At 38.6% G+C, this 20,577-nt stretch overlaps 2 protein-coding genes across 2 annotated transcripts in view; one reads left to right on the top strand and one right to left on the bottom strand.

Moving 5' to 3' along the window:
- The first annotated feature begins 395 nt into the window (after positions 1-395).
- On the top strand, positions 396-9,045 carry noc3l (NOC3-like DNA replication regulator). The gene is made up of 21 exons (XM_056770673.1): positions 396-525; positions 1,441-1,651; positions 1,738-1,867; positions 1,952-2,109; positions 2,181-2,237; positions 2,313-2,440; positions 2,514-2,675; positions 2,806-2,899; positions 2,976-3,151; positions 3,227-3,355; positions 4,543-4,674; positions 4,792-4,872; positions 4,952-5,052; positions 6,480-6,552; positions 6,630-6,693; positions 6,774-6,845; positions 6,938-7,119; positions 7,210-7,338; positions 7,446-7,543; positions 7,626-7,710; positions 8,801-9,045. Exons 1-21 carry the CDS (start codon positions 517-519, stop codon positions 8,948-8,950), a joined length of 2,421 nt encoding a protein of 806 aa, XP_056626651.1. The 5' UTR covers positions 396-516; the 3' UTR covers positions 8,951-9,045.
- Positions 9,046-9,125: 80 nt separating this feature from the next.
- The window catches only part of plce1 (phospholipase C, epsilon 1), a 74,023-nt gene continuing 62,571 nt past the window's right edge, over positions 9,126-20,577 (bottom strand). The window contains 10 exon segments of the mRNA XM_056770672.1: positions 9,126-10,554; positions 14,802-14,922; positions 16,367-16,579; positions 16,659-16,817; positions 16,920-16,954; positions 16,957-17,098; positions 17,204-17,332; positions 19,504-19,622; positions 19,778-20,039; positions 20,123-20,286. Of these exon segments, the coding sequence (XP_056626650.1) occupies positions 10,430-10,554; positions 14,802-14,922; positions 16,367-16,579; positions 16,659-16,817; positions 16,920-16,954; positions 16,957-17,098; positions 17,204-17,332; positions 19,504-19,622; positions 19,778-20,039; positions 20,123-20,286 (1,469 nt within the window). The 3' untranslated portion in view covers positions 9,126-10,429.

Genomic DNA, 20,577 nt, shown 5'->3' with positions numbered 1-20,577 from the left:
ATCTAAAACGGTAACAAAAGATAGCCTCTAGTGATTTAATTTTCTACTTATTCTCTTTATTAATTTTTCTGTACATTTTGAACCAATGCCTAAAAATATAATTTGCCAATAAAGAAATCCGTTAGTTAATCAGAAAGCAGTGAGAATATCCTCCGCGTCACTAGGCGGCGCTCAAAGTTTGTATCATAGAGATAGACGCCGTATTGTGTATCGTGGCAAGTTCAACTAGTTAGTTAATGTAGAAAGACTTTAAATACTTTACTTAAAAGACACCTTTACTTAATTGGTAAAGCATGGAAATGTTTAAGGAATTCAAACGTTATCGTGGTTTTAATCGTGCCCTGTCCAATATGGCGACGAGGGTGCGTGACTAAACTGATGCTCTTCCGGTTCACTTCCGCTCCACGTGCTTCATGTGTAGTAGGAATTTACTCGTCTTTACACTTTTCTTTAAACCTAATCTAACACCGCTGGATTTAAAATCTTTGTGGATATTTCAGTCGAATATCTGTCAACATGCCTCCGGTGAGTTCTTAAGTAAATCGTGCACATTCTCGCGGGATGTTGCGTAAATCTTTGTGTTTACTGTAGTTTACAAATAGTAACGTTACAGAACACAGTTTAAATGTTACAGACCAGCATGGATCAGTGTTACATGTTTAAGAATTATCCGCGGAACATAAGCATTCATTTTGTAATACAGTATGGATTGACTATATTATATTAAGATGGGTCACAATATACTTGTTGACCATAAAATGTACGCAGGAATATTTAACAAATATTATTTTGTGAGAGTATTGTACCTTTAATTTAAATGTTAAAAATAAATACATTTAAATTTAAAGAAAAAAGAAGTGACGTGAACGGTTCTATAAAGATGAGAGGAATGTGATGACAACATCACTCACTTTACAGACACGAGCTGATGTATTTAGTGAAGAAATATTCTTTTCTAGTTTGATCTTTTTGTTCATGTTATTTATTGTTTACTTCGTTTTACTGTCCTACATTTGGGAGTTTCTTAATAATAATGACAGACAAACAGACCATTTCTGTTATGATCTGTCCGTCGTGCACTGTTGTTCAGTAGTTTAGTGTCACTTATAAATCTTTTGATCTGAAGGTATTGTCTTGAATATATGAAATGAGTTTTGTACACAATCTATCACTGGGTAAATGCATTTGTTTCTTTCGTAACAAAAAAACAAATATAAGGAAGAAAAAGCAGGCGATAAGCCAGACCTCAAGAAACCACTTGATACAATTTCTGCACATTTTGGACAAAAATCTCATTTGATTTCCTTTTCTGTATAGTCACATTTGTGTTTTAAATCCTAAACCTTTGAACGCTTGTGTATGTGTGTATTTACACGTGCGTATGCATTGCCTTTATTTGTAAACATCTCCGCTCATTCCGCTTGTTTGCTTTGACCCAAGGCTACCAAAAGAAACAAAAAGAGGAAGCCGAGCTTCCGCAAGCTGCTGAAGACCAGCAACCTGAAGCTGGAGAACAAACTGAAGAACCGTCAGTTTAAACAGCAGAGCACGGACAAGAAAAATCGCAAAGAACAGAGAAAACTCCGGCAGGCCATCACGACTGTTTCCCATCAGACCGTCAAACCTCTGGAGCGGTATAAGAAGACACCAGGTGAGAGAACCTCTCTAAAGCGCTTCTGCTATTCCTTCATCGTACGTTCTGCATTCTAAGGTTTAGTTGTGACGTTGTGATCGCAGAGGAAGAAGAAGATGACGAGGAAGAGTTCCTGGAGTCTCTGCCTGTGGACATGATGGAGGAAGAAGATCTGGAGGAGATGAAAGCCATGGCGCAGAAAGCGTCCTTTCTCACTCGAGACCTCTCCTCCAGGTTTGCCGCAGTGCACACATGCCGCGTTTCTTTCTCCACAGACTCCGAGTGCTGTTTTCAGCTGTCGTTTCTGTTCTCTCGTAGTGCTCCGGTACACTCCAAGAAGCGTCGATCGGAGCGGCCGGTGGTGCAGTATGAGAAGATGCCCAGAAAGATGCAGCAGCAGGAGGAGAAAGAGCTCATTCATCTTCTGCCCATCAAAGACAAGAGGGGCCTCATCCCTCAGTCCATGGAGAAACCCGGTGAGTGTTGGGCACGTTCCGCCGACGCGTGTGTGTTTGGATTCCATCTAGCATCTGCTTGTGCTTTCCAGCTGCGCAGACGACGGAAGAAGAGCCGGAGGCTGCGGAACCGGAAGAGATGGAGGAAGGTTGGGCTTTGTTTTTTCTATCACGATCGCGTAACGTATGTGTAATGAGCATTTCTAAAAAGAGTTTTCCCGCAGAGGAGCTTGAAGTCGGCCCAGTGCTAAGCCCTAGTGAACAACTGGACCTGCGTATGCAGAAACTGACGGAGAAGAAACTGCGGATCGCAGCTTTGGGCTCAGCGGTGCTGGCAGATCCTCATGTCAATGTAAGACATGCTTTAATTAACACACTGATGTTTCACGTGTTTGAAGACGTCTGACGTGTCAAACGTCTTTCAGATCAAGAGGCTGAAGGAGTTGAGGGGCATGCTGATGGAGACGGACCCCTGCATCGCCGTCACTGTCAGAAAGTTAGTCACGGTTTCCCTCATGGAAATATTTAAGGACATTGTTCCGTCGTATCGCATCCGACCCCTGACGGACACCGAGAAGAACACAAAGGTGCGTAGATGTGTTGCTTTGAATGAAACTTTTAGTCTTAATTCGGTTGATGTTTTTACAACAAACGTTCAGACAGCAAGCTTCCTAAAAGCTATATAGAGTAACGGGTTGTTAAACTCGTGCGCCGCAGGTGAAGAAAGAGACACAGCAGCTGCGGGAGTTTGAGGAAGGTCTCGTGAGTCAGTTTAAGTTTTATCTGGAGGATCTGGAGCAGGTTGTGAAAGGTGAGTTAACCGCTCCGTGCCCGTCTGTGATTGGCTCCCGGCGGACGCCTCTCTCTGACCCCCGCTGTTCTTTCAGACTGGAAGCAGAAGAAACTGAAGAGCAGTCGCGCCGTGTCTCTGGAGAGTTATAAAGGTCTGGCTGCGGTGGCCATCAGGTGCATCTGTGAACTTCTCGTCGCTCTGCCTCACTTCAACTTCCACAACAACATCATAGTCATGGTGGTTCCTCTGATGAACGACGCCGACAAGAAGGTCAGGAGCGGTGGTCACTTGTGAGATGTGTCATGATGTGTTCGTGTGTGTGACACCGCCGTCGTGTGTGTTCAGGTGTCCGAGATGTGTTGTGAGGCGGTGAGGACGCTGTTGAAGCAGGATAAAATGGGTCAGGCATCGCTGGCAGTTGTGAAGGTCATCTCTGGTGTGGTCAAGAGCAGAAACTATAACGTCAAACCGGAGGTACACAACAGCCCATGAGAGTCGAGTCAATGTTTTTAGCGCTAACATTCCAACCGACAGCCGGACAAAGTTTTTGACACATGTGATGCTGTGCGTAAGGGTGAACTAGGATTGATTGTAGTTGAATTATATTTAAGATATACTGAGAATACTTTTTGCGTAGTTAAAGGAAAAGTTCATCTCAAAATTGTGTTCTTTTTTACTCGCCCTTATGACGTGTGAACATGTTTTGAGACCTCCCAGCTTCTTTTAGGTGACATCTGAGAGATCTCCAGGTCTCCTCATAGGCCACATTTACACTGCAGTTCTTGATGCTCAATGTCCGATTTTTTCGACGACCCGCTTACATCTGCATTTACACTGCACATGGCGAAACAACCCGACGTAGACGTACTGTACAAAAAAAGGAAAAACATAATTCGCCACCACTGCTTATTTAACAGCTTTCATACAGAGATCTCTGAAAATGAACGGATAATGTCTCATAGGATTTATCCCCCAGTGCGCCTGTACAGTACCTTATCAAGTGTCTTTATGTGTCATGTCATGTGCAGGTGTTTAAATCGTGAATGTCGGGCAGTCAAGGTGACAATTTCCCTTGCTGTGTTTTTAGGGCTCAACAGCGCTAGGTTTGCTTTTATTGACGGTTTCATTTTATATTTAGCCAAATAGGGCTAAATAAGCTACATTGTTTGAGTTATTATTATGTAGCATATATTGTTTATTCTTTATTTTACTTAAATACCTTTTCCTTATATATTTATTGGAAAATGCAGAACAATGACAAAAAGAACGAAAAGAATGAAAGGTTCTGAGAGAAGGATTAAGATCAGACAGTTTACGAAGACAAATATGAACTTTCAAATGAATTTTTTCAGAGCCTCAATACAAATTATAACGGAACGCAGTGGAGTCTTGAAGTAAAAATGGCACATGATATTACAGCAGCACATTTTTCATTTATATGATGTACAAAAAAATGTGAGCTCAGAAATGACTTAACTCTTTAACGTCTTTTCTGAAAGTCTGAAAACGTTTTTTATCATTTAGAAGCTCACGCAGAAAAAACATTATTCAAAAATCTTTATATTGAAACTATTATTCCCTCATATACATTAAAAAATGAATTGAAACGTGTTTGATCCGGCGTGGCTCTGATCATGGTGTGTTTAATGTGTCGTGTGCAGATCTTGAAGGTTCTTCTGTCTCTGAGGATTAAAGAGGTGGACATGAAGAAAGATGCCAAAGATATAGCTCCCAAAAAGACATTCATGACTTTGAAAGAGAGGAAGATGAATCTGTCCAGAATGAAACGCAAGGTGAACACATCCCACATTCAGATCTGACAGAAGATCTCAGTTTCAGTGTGAACTGAAGATGACTGAGATGCAGAAACTCTTGTGTATGTCATTTGATCGTCTTCATGTTCTCAACAGTGGAAGAAAGCCGAGGAGAAGCTGGAGAAAGAACTTCTAGAAGTGGAAGCGTCAGAGAGTCAAGGCCTCAAGATTAAACTGGTGAGCAGCTGATCTGAGATCAGTGTTTAGAGATGCTGTGACGTGTGTCTGAGAAGTCTTTTACGGTTTTGTTTTCCAGCACACAGAGACGCTGAACATCGTGTTTCTCATCTACTTCAGGATCCTGAAGAAAGCTCAGAAGTCTGTTCTGCTGCCCGCTGTTTTAGAGGGTCTGGCAAAGTAAGAAACGCATTACATATGAAAGATTTTTGATATTAATCCTCAGAGATTCACCTGCTGCACAGATAACACATTTACACCTATTCTTCAACCATTCTGATCAATTATTATTACTATTATTATTATTATTTTCACCTGTTTCTTCGGTTTTCATTTTCTGCTTTTAGAAACAATCTGTGTATAATATATTCAAAATATTGTGGTTAGTTCACAGAATAATACAAAAGCTATAATTTTATATAGAGACAACTGCAAGTAGTACATTAATAAAAACGGGAAATAATTTTAACGGTCTCCTAATTTTTTCCGCAGTTATATATATAATCTTTTGTCATTAAATATGAAAAACTTACAAAAACATCTTGCACAGAAAAGTTTCATTGTCACAAATATATTTTGAATTATTATACTTTTCTTATTTAGTTGGTATTTACATTTTTATATTGATAATTATTGCTAGGTTGTATAAACGTTTTTCAGCTCTAGTTTTTTTTAAACGTATTGTTTTTTTAGTGCCTCAATTTTATCCGAAAATTATAAAGGTTACCGTAGATGTTCAAATAGCATTTAGGCCTGTATTTCACTTGATTTCAATAAAAAAAATAGTTTTCATTGTATTTTTAGTTTTATATATATATATATATATATACTGTATACAGTGTAACTACACATTGAAATACTGAGTAATACAAATTAATTACATGTACAGTACTTACAATAGATTGTGGTTTAGGGTTAGTTACGCATAATTTATATTAAACAAAACCAACACCTGTAACAAGGGCACCATAAAATAAAGTGTTAAGTGAAAAATGCTTATTGTAATAGTAGTTTTCAGAAAATCATAAATCAATATTTCCTCAATACTATTCACTTGAATAAGAAACTTTATTAAAAGGATTTGTTATATATGTTTTGTTATTAAATGTGATATATCTCTTAAAGTGGCAAAAGAAAACTTGCATTGGGGTGAAACGATTCACTCAGCTCTCGATGATACTGATCTCACAATACGATTTATTCACGATTTATTTAGATTTTGAGTTGACAAATTAGAAATGACTGCACATTTGTGTCTCAAATGCTGCACATTTCTTTGTCAAATAAAATTATTTTGTCAAACAACAAAACTAAACTCAAATTAAAACAAATTCCAAAATCAAATAAAAAATGAATAATACAAAGGTCTCTTTAAAATAAACAGACTAAGACTTTCTTGGATTTTTTTCACATTTCAGGAATATCAGCATATCCTGCTGTTCAAAACATGCATTGCGATTCAAATAACATCTCATCCAGCTTGAATCTTCACATATAATATAATGTATTTTCAACCGGCTCACGGTGAATCGTTACATCCCTTCCCCTGACATCAGTGTTTCTCAGTGTCTTTCAACGTTAACTCATGAAGAATCTCTTTCCTGAAGGTTTGCTCATGTCATAAACCTGGAGTTCTTTGATGATTTGTTGGCGGTTCTTCACTCTCTCATCGTGACGGGTGTAAGTATCTCCACCGTCCGACTCGTCATTTCTAAACGTTCTGGAGTTTCAGTCGTTCCTTTTTTTCCCTCCGTCAGGATCTGACGTATCGAGAGAGTCTTCACTGCATCCTCACATCCTTCCACATTCTCTCAGGACAAGGTCAGAGCTTCTTCGTCTCTGCGTTCATAAACATGCAGCCATCAGCTGGCTGAACGTCTCACGCGCTTTCTTTCCTTCAGGTGACGTCCTCAACATCGACCCGCTGAAATTCTACAGCCACTTGTACAAAACCCTGCTGACGCTGCACGCCGGTGAGATCTCCTGCTTCTCGCGCTGTTATTTCATCCCTGTAAGAACATCTCAAACTGATGCGTGTGTGTCCGCTGTCTCTGATTGGCTGCAGGAGGAGCGAACGAGGACATGTCCATCGTGCTGCAGTGTTTGGACGTGATGCTGACCAAGCGCAGGAAGCAGGTGACCCTTCAGAGGGCGCAGGCCTTTGTCAAGAGACTGAACACGCTGGCGCTGCACGTGCTGCACGACTCCGCTGTGGGCATCCTGGCAGCAAACAGGACACTTCTGCACGTGAGTCCAGGCCAATTCTCATTTGATGATGCACCGGTATCAACCAATGAGCAGTCAATTATTTCATCTGTATTTTGTCCTGTGTCTCAGACTTTCCCCAAGTGTGATATACTGCTGGATAATGAGATGCAGGGCAGCGGTGTGTATCTTCCGGAGCTGGACGAGCCCGAGTATTGTAACCCTCAAAACACATCGCTGTGGGAACTTCACCTGCAGAAGGTAACACAGACCGCTTTAAAGATTCCCACGTTCACTACACATCATTCACAGTGTGTTTGTGTGCTTTTCTTGAATCGCTGATGTGTGTTTATTTGTTCTGGTTGTAGAGACACTATCACCCAATGGTGAGGAAGTACGCCGCTCATCTAATGGTAGGAGCTCCCAGTGAAGGTTCTGGAGCTCTCAGCGTTGACCTCAGCAGAAGGTTCACAGAAAGCTCATTTCACTCGGCATCGATTGATCTGCGTCAGTGTGTGAATATTAAAGGGTTTATTTTCCCTTTGCAGAACACCGGTGCAGCTGTTTGAAGACTACACTGTTAAAAACATGACGTTTAAGCCTTCTGTCCCAGCACAGTCCTCCAAGAAAAAGGTTTGTAGTTTTCCCTTAAAAATAATGACCACTACAAATGTGTCGTTTATGTAGAAATCATGCAGTCATATTTAAATCCAGAATAAATACTATATATCTGTCTACTGTGCATAATAATTTTTTATTTATTAACACACAGATCCATGCACATATTTAACCCGCCACAGACGAGTTTTTATGGCAATCAGTGTTCGTACTGTTTTACAGCAGGTGGCGCTATTACACGCCTTTGGGCAAAAGTACAGAATCCCAGAACCTAGAACCAGGCAACTTTTTTTTTTAAAGGCTGGCGGAGAATGAGTTAAGAAAATCCTCAAAATTAATAAACATTTATATACAATTTCAATTATTGGTAAATAAATGTAAATATTTCGTAAATATGTGCATCTGTTACTATTTATAAATACAAAATTAATATGCACATAGTACATAGACATATATGATGTAAACACAAACTTTTATTCTGGATGTGATTAATCGCGATTAATCTTTTGACAGCCCTATTTAAAACAAGTTTAATGTGTAGGGATGCACGATATATTATCGGCTGATAAAGGTTCATTTTCAATGTTATCAGTATCGGCCGATAATTACATTTAGGCCGATATATTATAGCCGATAAATTATGAATTTCCTCTGGTTGAATTGCATGCTGCTCACAGGTCAGTACTTTCTGTCATGATCATTCACTAACTACTATTACTAAAACATTGTTAATGTAGTATGTAGATATTTATGATTGTGAAAATTATTAAGACCTGTTAGTCTTGTGGTTATTGAGAACAGCTTTCTGGGTTGCTCTGGAAGAAAATTTTTAATGTGTTTATTAACTAAACATTGTACCAGAAAAGTTTAAAAGAAGAATTAAAGAATCTTCAATCAGTGTTAAGTAGGCTTGGTACGTGATATTCAGGAAAAAAAAAGAATTTTCAGTCTCAGAAAATGTAATATTATTTTGATACGCTGTATTGGCCAATAAATTGGTTATCGTCTTCCAATGTTCAAGAATTATCAGCCAAAATGTACATATCGGTTCATCCCTATTAATGTGTTCTTTAACGTCTGTTATTGATGTTTTATTTTTGCTCAGATTGAACGTTTCACCATCGGACAAGCGTTTTTGGATTCTGAGCTGCAGAAACAGATCGACGCTGCTCTTCAGACACATGGAGATGACACAAGTTTAGATTTTAACCCTCAATGTTCACCCAAGACCTCTATGATTGATAATGAGGACTGAAGATGAGCTAAACCATTTGTTGTCTGTTTGTGTGAATGCTTCAAGAAAAATGTGGACTTTGAAACTTTCTGTACAAAATATATTTACTGTTTTAATTTTGGTCCCGTCTTATTGATCTACATGTATATTTATAATTCGTGTTTCTTGCATCATTGAAATCCAGTTTCACAGAAGACAGATTTTAACACTATTTATTGATAAGTAAACAGTACTTCAGTATCCACGTCACAATATTGACAAAATGCTACTGTAAGATTTTACAAGTACTAAAAACAATACATTAGAACATTATACATGCTTTTGTATTTTTACACTCATCAACAGAAAAGATTGTTTGAAAACCAATAGTGACTATACATACAATGCTGTAGTGACCCACAATAAAATAGACTCGATAAGAGCTCTGTCAAAATATTTAATATCAAGAAAGCTCTGAAAACAGAGTTACAAAAATACATTCTACATTCATACAGTATGAACAGACGAAAGGAACATTCATGCCCCTAAAAATAAATAAATGCAGGTTTCATTATTAACGTACCGCTCATATGTACAATGCAAACACAGCCCAACTTGGCTATAAATAAATTATAAAACACATTTCACCTTAAAGAAAGTTTTACCTCTGGATTATGCAGTGAACGGTTATATTTCTGGGAAAATATTTTGGTAATGAGGTGGACAATTAACAATGGATTAATCTTTTACAGTGGATCTAAATCTCATTTAAAATAATCACTCGTGGCCATGATTAAAGAGCACAAACTCAAGATATACAAGAAACATTTAAGAACTGTTGGGTTCTTATTTCTCAAAATATAATTGCACTGCAACTTATGAATGATGAAATATAGTTTTGCTTAAATGTAAATATCAGAACTGCATTTTAATGAATCTTCCGTTCAGTTTCGTGCAAAAAAACTTTAAAATTTGTAAAGGATTTAAAAACAATTAAAACGGTCACAAATAAGGTGTAACTTCAGACAGACGGCTGTTCAATCAGAAAATCTTCTGTTTAACATTCAAATAAATGTGCATATTCGCTCCAAACTTCACATGAAGCCAGTCAGAGGAATAAAGTAACACTGGCCCCGAGTTAAAATTGCAGTAATCCAAGAACTGAAGGTGAAATAGCCAAACACACAGACCACATATAAAACTAAGACAATGTGTAAAACCACAAAACAACGAAATGCACATAAATGCATTCATCACAGTAAAATCAGGACCAGAAGAATACGAGAAACTTCAAACTCCTGCCTTCATCTCACAGCCATCAGAACGAGCTCATCTGAAGAACATCCAGCCCAGTAGCCTGAAGAACTTCACTCCAGACTCTCTCCATCCCTGCGGTCGTCCGATCACACGCTTTCAACGCACACTCAGCAGTGTGCTTCTATGTGATGAGCACTACCAAATCAACACTCACGTCGTGTGAAAGTAGTGAACACTAGAAAGGGTGCCGCTGTGGTTCTGGATTCATTTGTGAAGCTTCCAGTTCCACAGCAGAGAGATGAACCAGGAGGAGACTGGAGCTCCATCACCACACTGACAACCTGAACCTCCCTCCACCATACCGACATCCAGTCCCGCCGACAGACACCCTGAAAGAGTCAGAGAGAGAGAGAGAGAGAAAGAGAGATAGAGAGAGAGAGAGAGAGAGATAGAGAGAGAGATATAGAGAGAGAGAGAGAGAGAGAGAAAGTGAGAGAGAGAGAGAAAGTGAGAGAGAGAAGTCAGAGAGAGAGAGAGAGAGAGTATGAGATAGATAGAGAATGAGAGAGAGATAGAGAGAGAGAGAAAGAGAGAGAGAGAGAGAGAGAGAGAGAGAGAGAGAAGTGAGATAGAGAGAGAGAGAGAGAGAGAGAGAGAGAGAGAGAGAGAGAGAGAGAGAAAGTGAGAAAGAGAGAGAGAGTCAGTGAGAGAAAGAAAGAGAGTCAAAGAGAGAGAGAGAGTTAGAGAGAGAGTTTGGTTTTAGTTAAATTGCGCTCAGCTCCCTCTAGAGCAGTGGTACCCAAACTTTTAGAAAGCATCGCACCCCTTTGTAGTGTTTTTTTCCCACGGCACCCAAACCCTGATGTAACTAAATGTAAATGCGTACATACATATATAAATTAAATCCAGATGAGCAAACAACAAATGAAGTATAAACAGATGCATGAATTCATAACAGATGCATTATGACGGACATTATATGAGATGAAACCATTCATTTAAATCAAGCATCTGTTATTTACAACTCAATCACACATGTAAACAAATCTTATAGACTGATGTGAAACTTCTGTATATGGAACAAAACACATAAGAATAAACATTGACACTTTTACTCTTTAAATAATAATAAACAACTCACATCACATTTTTCTTCAGGTTCTTATTTGCTTCGTTCAAACCTGACCTTACGACCTAAAAGGGAAATTAAAATACCTGTGTGTGAACTGTGTTACGGGTATTTTAATGGGATACATGTGCCTGCGTTTGGGAGCATAGCCTCTTGATACGGGGCAGATTGTGGATCGTATGAAGTGTTCTCACCCTATCACTGATGAACTGAGCCAGACCAGACCAGACCAGACCAGACCAATTTATCATGTAATGCCTTTGAATATACAGGAAATGATGTTCTCAGTGTTACTGTTACTGTACCTCTGCTAACATTGAACATATCATAGCTTGCTTTCTAAAGGAAGGACTTTTTCTTTTTGGAAATGTAAAGTAACGCAATTATATCATTCCAATCCCAGTGTATGTATCCATGCTTATTATATATAGTGCCCAGTTAATTCCATACATGAAAAGCAAAAAAGTAAAGGGTGGATATATTCTATTAGCTAATTTCCAACACCAGAAGTCATTCCTGGTTGGCTATAAGGATTAAGGTCAGCCAGAGTTAAACGTAAACATTTTTTTGCAACATTCCCTTTAAGGGTGCTTATGAGGTGCTCCTTGTCTCTTTCTCATAACAGATATTAGTTTTGTAGAAACTAACTTGGTATGAGCACCTATTTTATTATTGCTCTTGCATGACACACTTTGCCTTATTGTTTCCTGAAGTTGCTTTGTATAAACACGTCTGTTATATCACTAAACGTATGTGACAATCACAAGTTGATGTGGTCAGTGGAGTGGTTAGATTGGATGGCTCACATTCGTGGGTTTTGTCATTTGCCGGATTGAGTATATATATATTTTTACATCGTTATGGGTCTTATTATGTATAGCAGGGTAGTATATTTCTTTCTATTTAAGCATTTATTGAGTTGTCAATATATAAAGAAAGTCAGGAATAGGAAGTCTTTTTCCACAACATTATATTCCCGACACCGTGCAGACAGCATCGCCAACAGCCTTTAAATAATCATCTCAACGCACATCAACATCCCACTTAAACTGCATTAGCGCGCGACCACGGACATTACGGGACATATTGCTATTTACCTCCGTGAAGAGACTGACGCTTCCATGTGTGGAACTGACTTTCAGCCGAACATTTAGAAATAATTATGGAACTATATGAAAATGATTATTATGTGCAGTCTGCTTTACTAACGTTTTTCTCCGTTAATAAAGTTAACAAAAATGCTTTTGTTCTGTATCATTTTACAAGCACACAGCATTTTTGATTAAGAAACTTATAGACGTTTGTTGTGGAAATAGCTTGTTATAAGTAAAATGATGAGTAATATATCAATGCAAAAGCCAAACCTTATAATACAACGCTTTTGTGTTGTATTTGTTTTGCACACATACTGTGGCTGTTTCTTTCAGACTCCCCTGTCTTCTGTTGTCCTTTAAGGTTCTGTTTAAGTTTGCAATGCAGGCTGAACAATTAGCTTTTATTTATTTTCATTTCACAATGTATATTTAACTTATTTTTCTTAAAGGAAACACTTTGTTGTAAACCTGTTGTTCCGCATTAAATAAATGACAACAATAGCCTATATATTTCCATTTAAAAAGGCTGTCTTTGTCATTAAAATATTATATAATAATAACCCAAAAATTGAACCTTGTGCTCAGTATGAACGGCACCTGGTAGCTCACAAAAGGCTACCAAATCATTCTTCTGCTCATTCTTCTTCACTGCTGCTTGTTAATCTTTGAATAACTCTTAACATCAATCATCTCCCACACATTATCTTCTCTGTTACTGTATGTAATTATTTTAACCCAAACGTCAGACTCGCTTTGCTTGAAGTGGACATATGCCACTTTTACAGTAATATAATGAATGCATTTTATTTAGCCTACAATAGCCTAATTCTGTGCATTAAAATTATGGGCTTTTTAAATATGTTTTTAAAATATACGCCAGCGGCACTGAAACCCACACATGTTTCCATGTGCTGAATAATAGAAAACAATGCATAATATTTTTTTATTTCAAATGGAAATGCGGCTGTTGATTTTAGTAACAGAAGCTTCTATGCGTTTCCAAACATTATATAGTGTCAGTCTCTTTACGGGGGTAAATCAATGGCAAAGCATTGTGTTATATTAGTTAATAAGTTGATGCTTATTACATTACAAGCATTGCGCAAAATTATTATCATCATAGTCAATGCTATCCTTATACTCAAAACTATATCCTTATAGTTACTCAACAAATGGGTCACTTTTTTCACTTTCAATTTCTGTAATATGGACACTAAAATCACATACTGAATAAAGAATGGACAAAAACAATTTATGTCTTTACTGTTAGTTCATCCTGTTTATAGCAAGAAAGTCCACTGCTCTGATGTGTGAGTTCAGTAGGCTTTAGCAGCAAAGTCAAGTGCATGTTGTTAAGTGATGTTGATACGGTTGTTGACATTTTCGTCAATTAAAAAAAGCATTATTTCAAGTTACCACGCTGTGTAACTTTACATTTCCAAAAAGAAAAAGTCCTTCCTTTAGAAAGCAAGCTATGATATGTTCAATGTTAGCAGAGGTACAGTCACTGTAACACTGAGAACATCATTTCCTGTATATTCAAAGGCATTACATGATAAATTGGTCTGGTCTGGTCTGGCTCAGTTCATCAGTGATAGGGTGAGAACGCTTGTGGAAACCAGCGGGAGGGTTCATTATACGGCAGGCAAAACGCCGCAAATAACGCCACCAAAACTGCGCTTTCGGGCAAGCGCAACCTGAAAACGGCGTTCGATACGGCACTATAGACGGCTTTTCACACTTTTTTACGGCGTTTGGAAACAAGATCTATCTGCGGCTCCATTACAGTTTAAAGCGCCGTCAAACACAGCGTTCGGATATAAACGCGTTTAATCTATATCATAATTCTGACACCATTGGTGGAGCTGATTCTCTCTTGGGAACAGTCCAAGTGGCGGTCAAAAAATATTTAAACTTTACATTTTTTCGTATTTTCAGTTTCGTTTGGACATGCTCATATGCTGGTGTTTTGATATATTTTAAAATATATTTTTATTTGTTACTGGAAAAAAGCTAAGATTGGGCGGCACCCCTAGTCAGTTGTTACGGCACCCACTTTGGGAACCACTGCTCTAGAGGTCATGTCACTGACGCTAACTGTATAAGATCTGACAACAGACATTTGAAATGTCAGATGTGTGTGATGGTTTATAAAGCTGAAATGAATGTTTCCAGTTGGAATGACATGAAGATGAGTAAACGATCAGTAATGAGTAAGTTGACTCCAAACCAATTAGAAAAGCCAGTGTTATAGACTTGCACACAATATAATGTGAAGGCAGGTTGTGTGTGTAGTTTGTGTTAATACCTGCGACGGCTGCAGTACTGCACACACACACACAGCAGACGCTTCTTCACTCTGTGAGCTCACGCAGTGACATCATGCCAGGACATGCAACTTTCTCTTCCTTACTGTGTGCGGCGTCCTGAGTGGACGGACTGCAGGGGTTCACCGTCACACTGCGGCTCCGACCCGTCAGCTTCCTCAACTCGCTGGCAAACGAAACGCCCTTCCGTCTGTCCTCACGAGCCATCTGAGAAAACACATGAGCAGAAAACTCAACGTCACATGAGAACATTCAGAGCTCCGCTGAGAGTGAGACAGCGTGGATATAGAAACATAAGAAGAAATGCAAGGTCACAGAAGATGGATGTGAGACATATCAGCATGTTTTGAAACCCAAGTTTGTAAATCTTTGGAAACGCATAAAATGTTGAGATAAAACCGAGGTGATTTATATTGTGTTCAAAATCTTTTTGTGAATTAGGGGTATCACAATAAAACATTAAAACCCGCAGTTATCAATACCTCGTTTAATGCACGTATGCTAAAACTGTAAATTATTCAAATATCCATTTTTTTATTTGGTTATACACCCTTTCTCTACTCCTCCCTACAATCGTAAAATAAAATAAATAATCACGATTAATCGCATCCAGAATAAAAGTTTGGGATAACAATCTATGTGTACTTTGCATTTTAATTTTGAATTTATAAGAACATACGCATTTTTTAAGAAAAAGAACACTTTTGATATTAATAAATATCTACATATAATTAAAATAATTTGCAAAAATAAATAAATAGATGTAAACATTTTCTAAATGTATACATTAAGTGTACATGTATGTGTTTATAAATACTAAATTGATATACACAGCACACAGACATATATTATGTAAACACATACTTTTATTCTGGATGCGATTAATCGCGATTAATCGTATGACAGCCCTAAAAATCAACAAAATTATAGACGAATTTGACAGATAGCATTATTTAATAAAAATATATTTTTCATTTATTTTCAATATAATTTTTCATTATTACAAACCCTTTTATTCAAAAAGAATATTATCGCTCGGGCACAATAACTGTGTAGTAAAAATCTTAAATTGTGACCTTAATAAAAATTATTCAAAAAAAATGTGTAAAATATAGACTACCATTAAATAGTTTAAATCACTGTTCATTTTTGGGGGGTTAAAACTGAACACTTTTTTTTTGATCAAGTACTTAAAATATCAAAATAGTCAATGGTGAGCTGTCGGTAAGCCTGCAAGATATACTAACATTTTCGAAATATCACAAATGTACATTTTGTATTTTCGGCAAGAATGATGTTAATATTTCCAAATGTTAATATAGTCAAAATTTAAGGCTGCTGCAGATAACAGAGAGACAGAAAATGATAATTTCTTTTTTCCCAGAAATAACATGTATATTGACGAAATTTTCAGTTTTTAAATATCCTTTCAAATGAATTTGAATGTTTTTTGTATGGCATATTAGAAATCACATTTTAGACTTGTATTTTCACTATATTATATCAAATAATATATCACTTCAAACCAAGCAAAGATAATAAGGTAAAGTAGCCTGCAATTTAGCCTTTCAAACAGAGATGGCGATAGAGAGGCAATGTTTTGTGTTGGTGTTGACTGAACGCTGTCATGTTTCTCTGTGTTTACGGTCACCTGCTCTCTGAGTTTGAGAATAAATCGTCCGGCTCCTTTCCATCGACTCTGAGCCTGAAACACACACTCGTGGTCCTGCAGGACGCGCTGACACGCTTTCCCCGCCGATGACTTCTTCCCGCCCGTGTCTTTGGTCAGCTCCTCCATCAGGACGTACTCACATGGGTTGGGGTTGCTGAGAATGCTCAGAGAGTATTTGGCTTTGCTGAGGGTCTGTAACAGAAGACAGCGGGTCACAGACGCTGACAGCAGGACATCAGATGTTCAGGTGGAGCTGTGGAGATGTTCTGACCTGCTGGATGATGTCCTGGGCCGTGCTGTACCGCGGGACCTTGATCACCGTGTGAGGCTGCTCGGGAGAGACGTCGTGGACCTGAACCAAGAACGTGTCATCTTCTGTACCGCTCACCTCCTCCACACCATCTGACAACATGTTCTTCTCATTCATGTTCTGAATCAGCCACCAGGGGGAGCAGGAGATCAAGAATTGAATGGCGAATGTGCAAAGAAAGGTGAAGGGGTGTGAAGTCTGTCTCTGGACAGAGTACTGTACCTCCTCTCTGGTCTTCAGGTATATTCTGCCCACATATCGTCCTCCGGCTGCCAGCTGTGCACAAGTCTCATGATCATCTCATCGCTGGACAGGGGGCGCTGCTGCGCTGCTTTCTTCTCTCTGGACAGCGGCGTTCTCTCCTCCATCAGAAAGTATTTTGAGGAAGCGGTTGGAAACAGCTGGAGAGAGAGAGTTAGTGGCGGTCTGATTATTATTACACACACGACACCGTCCTAATGAAAGTCATTTGCTGGAGTCTTATTGTTCTTGTGTGTTGATCTTACAGACTCCAGGAGTTGTTTAGCTGTGGTGTATTCATCCACACACATGACACTGAAGGGCTCAGGACCCGGAGCTCCGTACACCGTCACCTTGTGCTGCTGGGATGCTCGTCTCTCCTCCGTGCTGAACAGCTGACAGAAAAAAAACAGAGAGAGGATTTTAGTCACAGAAAACTCAGAGGTGTCAAGGAAGTTGGACATGTCCATTTTTGCCCACCTCCAAGACATCTCTTCTGATTGATATTGATCTTCGTGTGTGTAAAAATATAATTGTCAAAATGGCTTGAAAATCTTTTTCCAGTAATCATGACGGATCGAAAAAGTTAAATTCAACCGTCAAAAGCTTTGGAAATTTACAGAAAATATGTGAAATAATACAGGGTTTTTATTTGACTATCCTGTCTTAAACGTCTTTAGTAAAACAACTACAGTATTTCTGATTTTCTATTTACACAGTGTAACAAATTGTTGTTTCGCCCCATCTTTTTATAGTTATTTTTATATATGCTTTTTATATGAAATAAAAACCCTGTTCTTGTACAATTGTGTGCTGCTAATTATTGAGGTTATCTTTATTTTCATATAGCATCAATGTTTAAGTGTATATTTAGCTCAAGTACATTTTGAGCTTATATCATTAATTACAATATCTTGGTATATTGCAAATAAATAAAAAAAATCAAATTTCTTACATATTAATAAAATATTTCAAAACATTATTGTAGAACATTCTAGAAATGTCTGTAGCACAGATAAGGGTGGGATGAAACGATGATGGGTGACTAACGTCTGGAACTTGATTCATGAGGACAGTATTAGCCATAAAAGACAAAAACCATTAAAGTGACACTTCTCATCTTTATGTTAAAGGGGGGATTCAACACTGTTTCATTCATTCTTTCTATTGTTCTGATGCATAACATGGTCAACTTGTCAAAAAACAAATTGTAGGTATTATGTAGTATTTTTGGGCTCGATACACACCCAAAGGTTCATATAGGTTTTGCAAAGATTTTTTTAGAACATGAAAAACGTTACGTTTTGTAACAACTTTTCTTAGTCCCTTATTGGGACAGTAAGACCCATCTACCATAAAGACTGGCTGCGCTGTGGGCCTGTTAAGCTCGTTACTCTTGCGATAGTGAGAGAAGTTAAGCTGTGTTGGTTTGCTCTCTGCATTTCAGTGATGAATGTTATTTAAACGGTGGATATAACGCTGGATTTGGAGATCGTTTGACACTGATAGACGGCGCGGTCCCAGAGCTAAAACATAAAACAAGATTAATATGAGATTGGCAGAAACTGTGCCTTCAACCGGATCTTTAAAGTATTGTTTTGAGCTCAGTGTTATGTCAGTACTTTGTCATTCCTGCAATACTACCCAAATGTATAAATGTGTGAAAATATTTTTTTGTCTTTTCTGAGTACTCTGAATGATAAAAAACTAATGTGATTTCGTATTCTGCGGAAAGCAATTTAAAATCTTAAAAAATTGTTACACTGTGTTTTGGTAAAATTATGATTTTTGTTTCATTCTTTGACCTAAAAAAGAGAGAAAAAGAGAGAAGGAAAGAAAGAGACTGGTGATTTTCGCGTACGTGTGGTTCCAGCTGTTCCTTTCTTTTCTCTTATATTTAGAATACATTTTAGTACGAAAGTTTTTGTGAATCATGATTTGTTGGAGAAAGCGTTTCTGACGCATGCTTCGTGAATGAGACCCTGTTCTGCATCAATGCATCTTTGTGAGTTTCACTTAGAACAACTCAATAACTCCTGACAGTTTGACTGAATAAAATAATAAGTCGTATTGTGTTTGTGTCTATGATTCCCTGAGCTGTGCTGGATGGCAGTGATCGGAGGGGCAGGAATGCAGCTCGCTCCAAAGTATTCAAAACATCAGAAACATTCAAACAATGTTTTCCTAAACATAGCGTCCGTTCCCTCGAGGAGCTCGCAGTCATTATATAGAGGAGCGTGTAATGTAAACAGTTTTATTTCTCCTGCCCAGAGATGACATGAAAACTCCTACCTACAGCTTTCAGGGTGGAACTGTTCCATGTGTCCATGTGCTTCCAGCTCAATAAAACATCTGCTCCACCCTCTAAAAATCACTGATCTCCAACTACAAACCGTTCACATCCGTTACATCCGTGACTGTATATTAAACACACATTCATGTTGCATATACATACTGTATGATACCAATAACACTCTGTGTGGTATTGAGAGAAGTGAACATCACGTGAAAGAGACGTGAACTGATCTTCTCTCGGCTTTGTGAATGGTTTGTAAAGGTCTCTCACCACAGATGCAGGGAGCCGTCCTCCAGCGGGCGTCTCCTCCGTCCTGCGGCTGAAGATGAACAGACCAGAGATCTCCAGAGGTTCATTGTGCTGGTTCCTCAGCTGCATGTGTCTGTAACCTGATACAACACAATCTACACTTCATACGACCGCAAACACCACATCATCAAAGTTGAATATAATGAAAAGCTGACATCCTCATAAGTCAAGACACCCCACCCTCCCCTCAAGAACAGAATCAGCTGTGATTGGACGGTTCAGATGCGTCACTCACCTGCTCTGAGGTTCTTGAGGGGCAGAATCCTCTGAGCCGTCACCTGTGAGCTGTTATTCTCCACCACAGCCACACGCAGAAAAGCCAAATCCTCAAAGTGTGCCTGAAACTGAAAGTGTTCGTTCCACATAGGGTTGAGCGTGTTGCGGTGGATGGGTTTGGTGCGGAAATGACAGCTGTCCGCCGGCATCCCCAGCACCTCCACCTCTACACAGGGACTGCCGTTTGAGTTCCCGGGACACACATTCTGTCCCGACACGATCTGTGGGCACATCACTTAATGAGTCTGTGTGCAAGAGTCTGACAGTGTGATTTATTTTGTGAAAGCACCGGTGTGTGGCTCACAGTGAGAGAGTAGAGAGCGGGGGTCATGTTCTCAAGGTCACGGTCCAGAGGACAGAACTGTTGGTAAAGCGGACAGGTGGGCTCCCATAGGACCGGAGGCTTCAGGACGTACCCACAGTGACCGTTCGCTTCAAACAGAGCGGCGTTCAGCTGTATTGGTAGATCTGAGAGACAAATACACAACACATACTACATTAGTCACACAAACGCTCTACACATCAAGAAATCTTTTCACAAGGGAAACATGAAAAAAATCTCTAAAACTTTGATTTATATAATAATGTATTAGGTTTTGTTAAAGCTACAATACGTAACTTTTTGGAATTATTTGTGTTAATTATTCAACTTAAACGGTCTCCTGATTCTAATAATGATTTATACTGTAGATCGAGCTATCTTGTACATTTGAATAGGAAATGTACCCACAAGTACATAAAGCAAACTGCAGTTTTACG

The sequence above is a fragment of the Triplophysa dalaica genome, chromosome 17, assembly GCF_015846415.1.
Source record: "Triplophysa dalaica isolate WHDGS20190420 chromosome 17, ASM1584641v1, whole genome shotgun sequence".
Classification (NCBI taxonomy): domain Eukaryota; kingdom Metazoa; phylum Chordata; class Actinopteri; order Cypriniformes; family Nemacheilidae; genus Triplophysa; species Triplophysa dalaica.
The sequence above is the reverse complement of the archived record's forward strand: the minus strand, read 5'-3'. Positions and strand labels throughout refer to the sequence as shown.

Coding starts and splice junctions, on each gene's coding strand:
- noc3l (XM_056770673.1), top strand. Junction 2,900..2,975: donor TCTGGAGCAGGTTGTGAAAG/GTGAGTTAACCG, acceptor CTGTTCTTTCAG/ACTGGAAGCAGAAGAAACTG. Junction 4,675..4,791: donor TGTCCAGAATGAAACGCAAG/GTGAACACATCC, acceptor TGTTCTCAACAG/TGGAAGAAAGCCGAGGAGAA.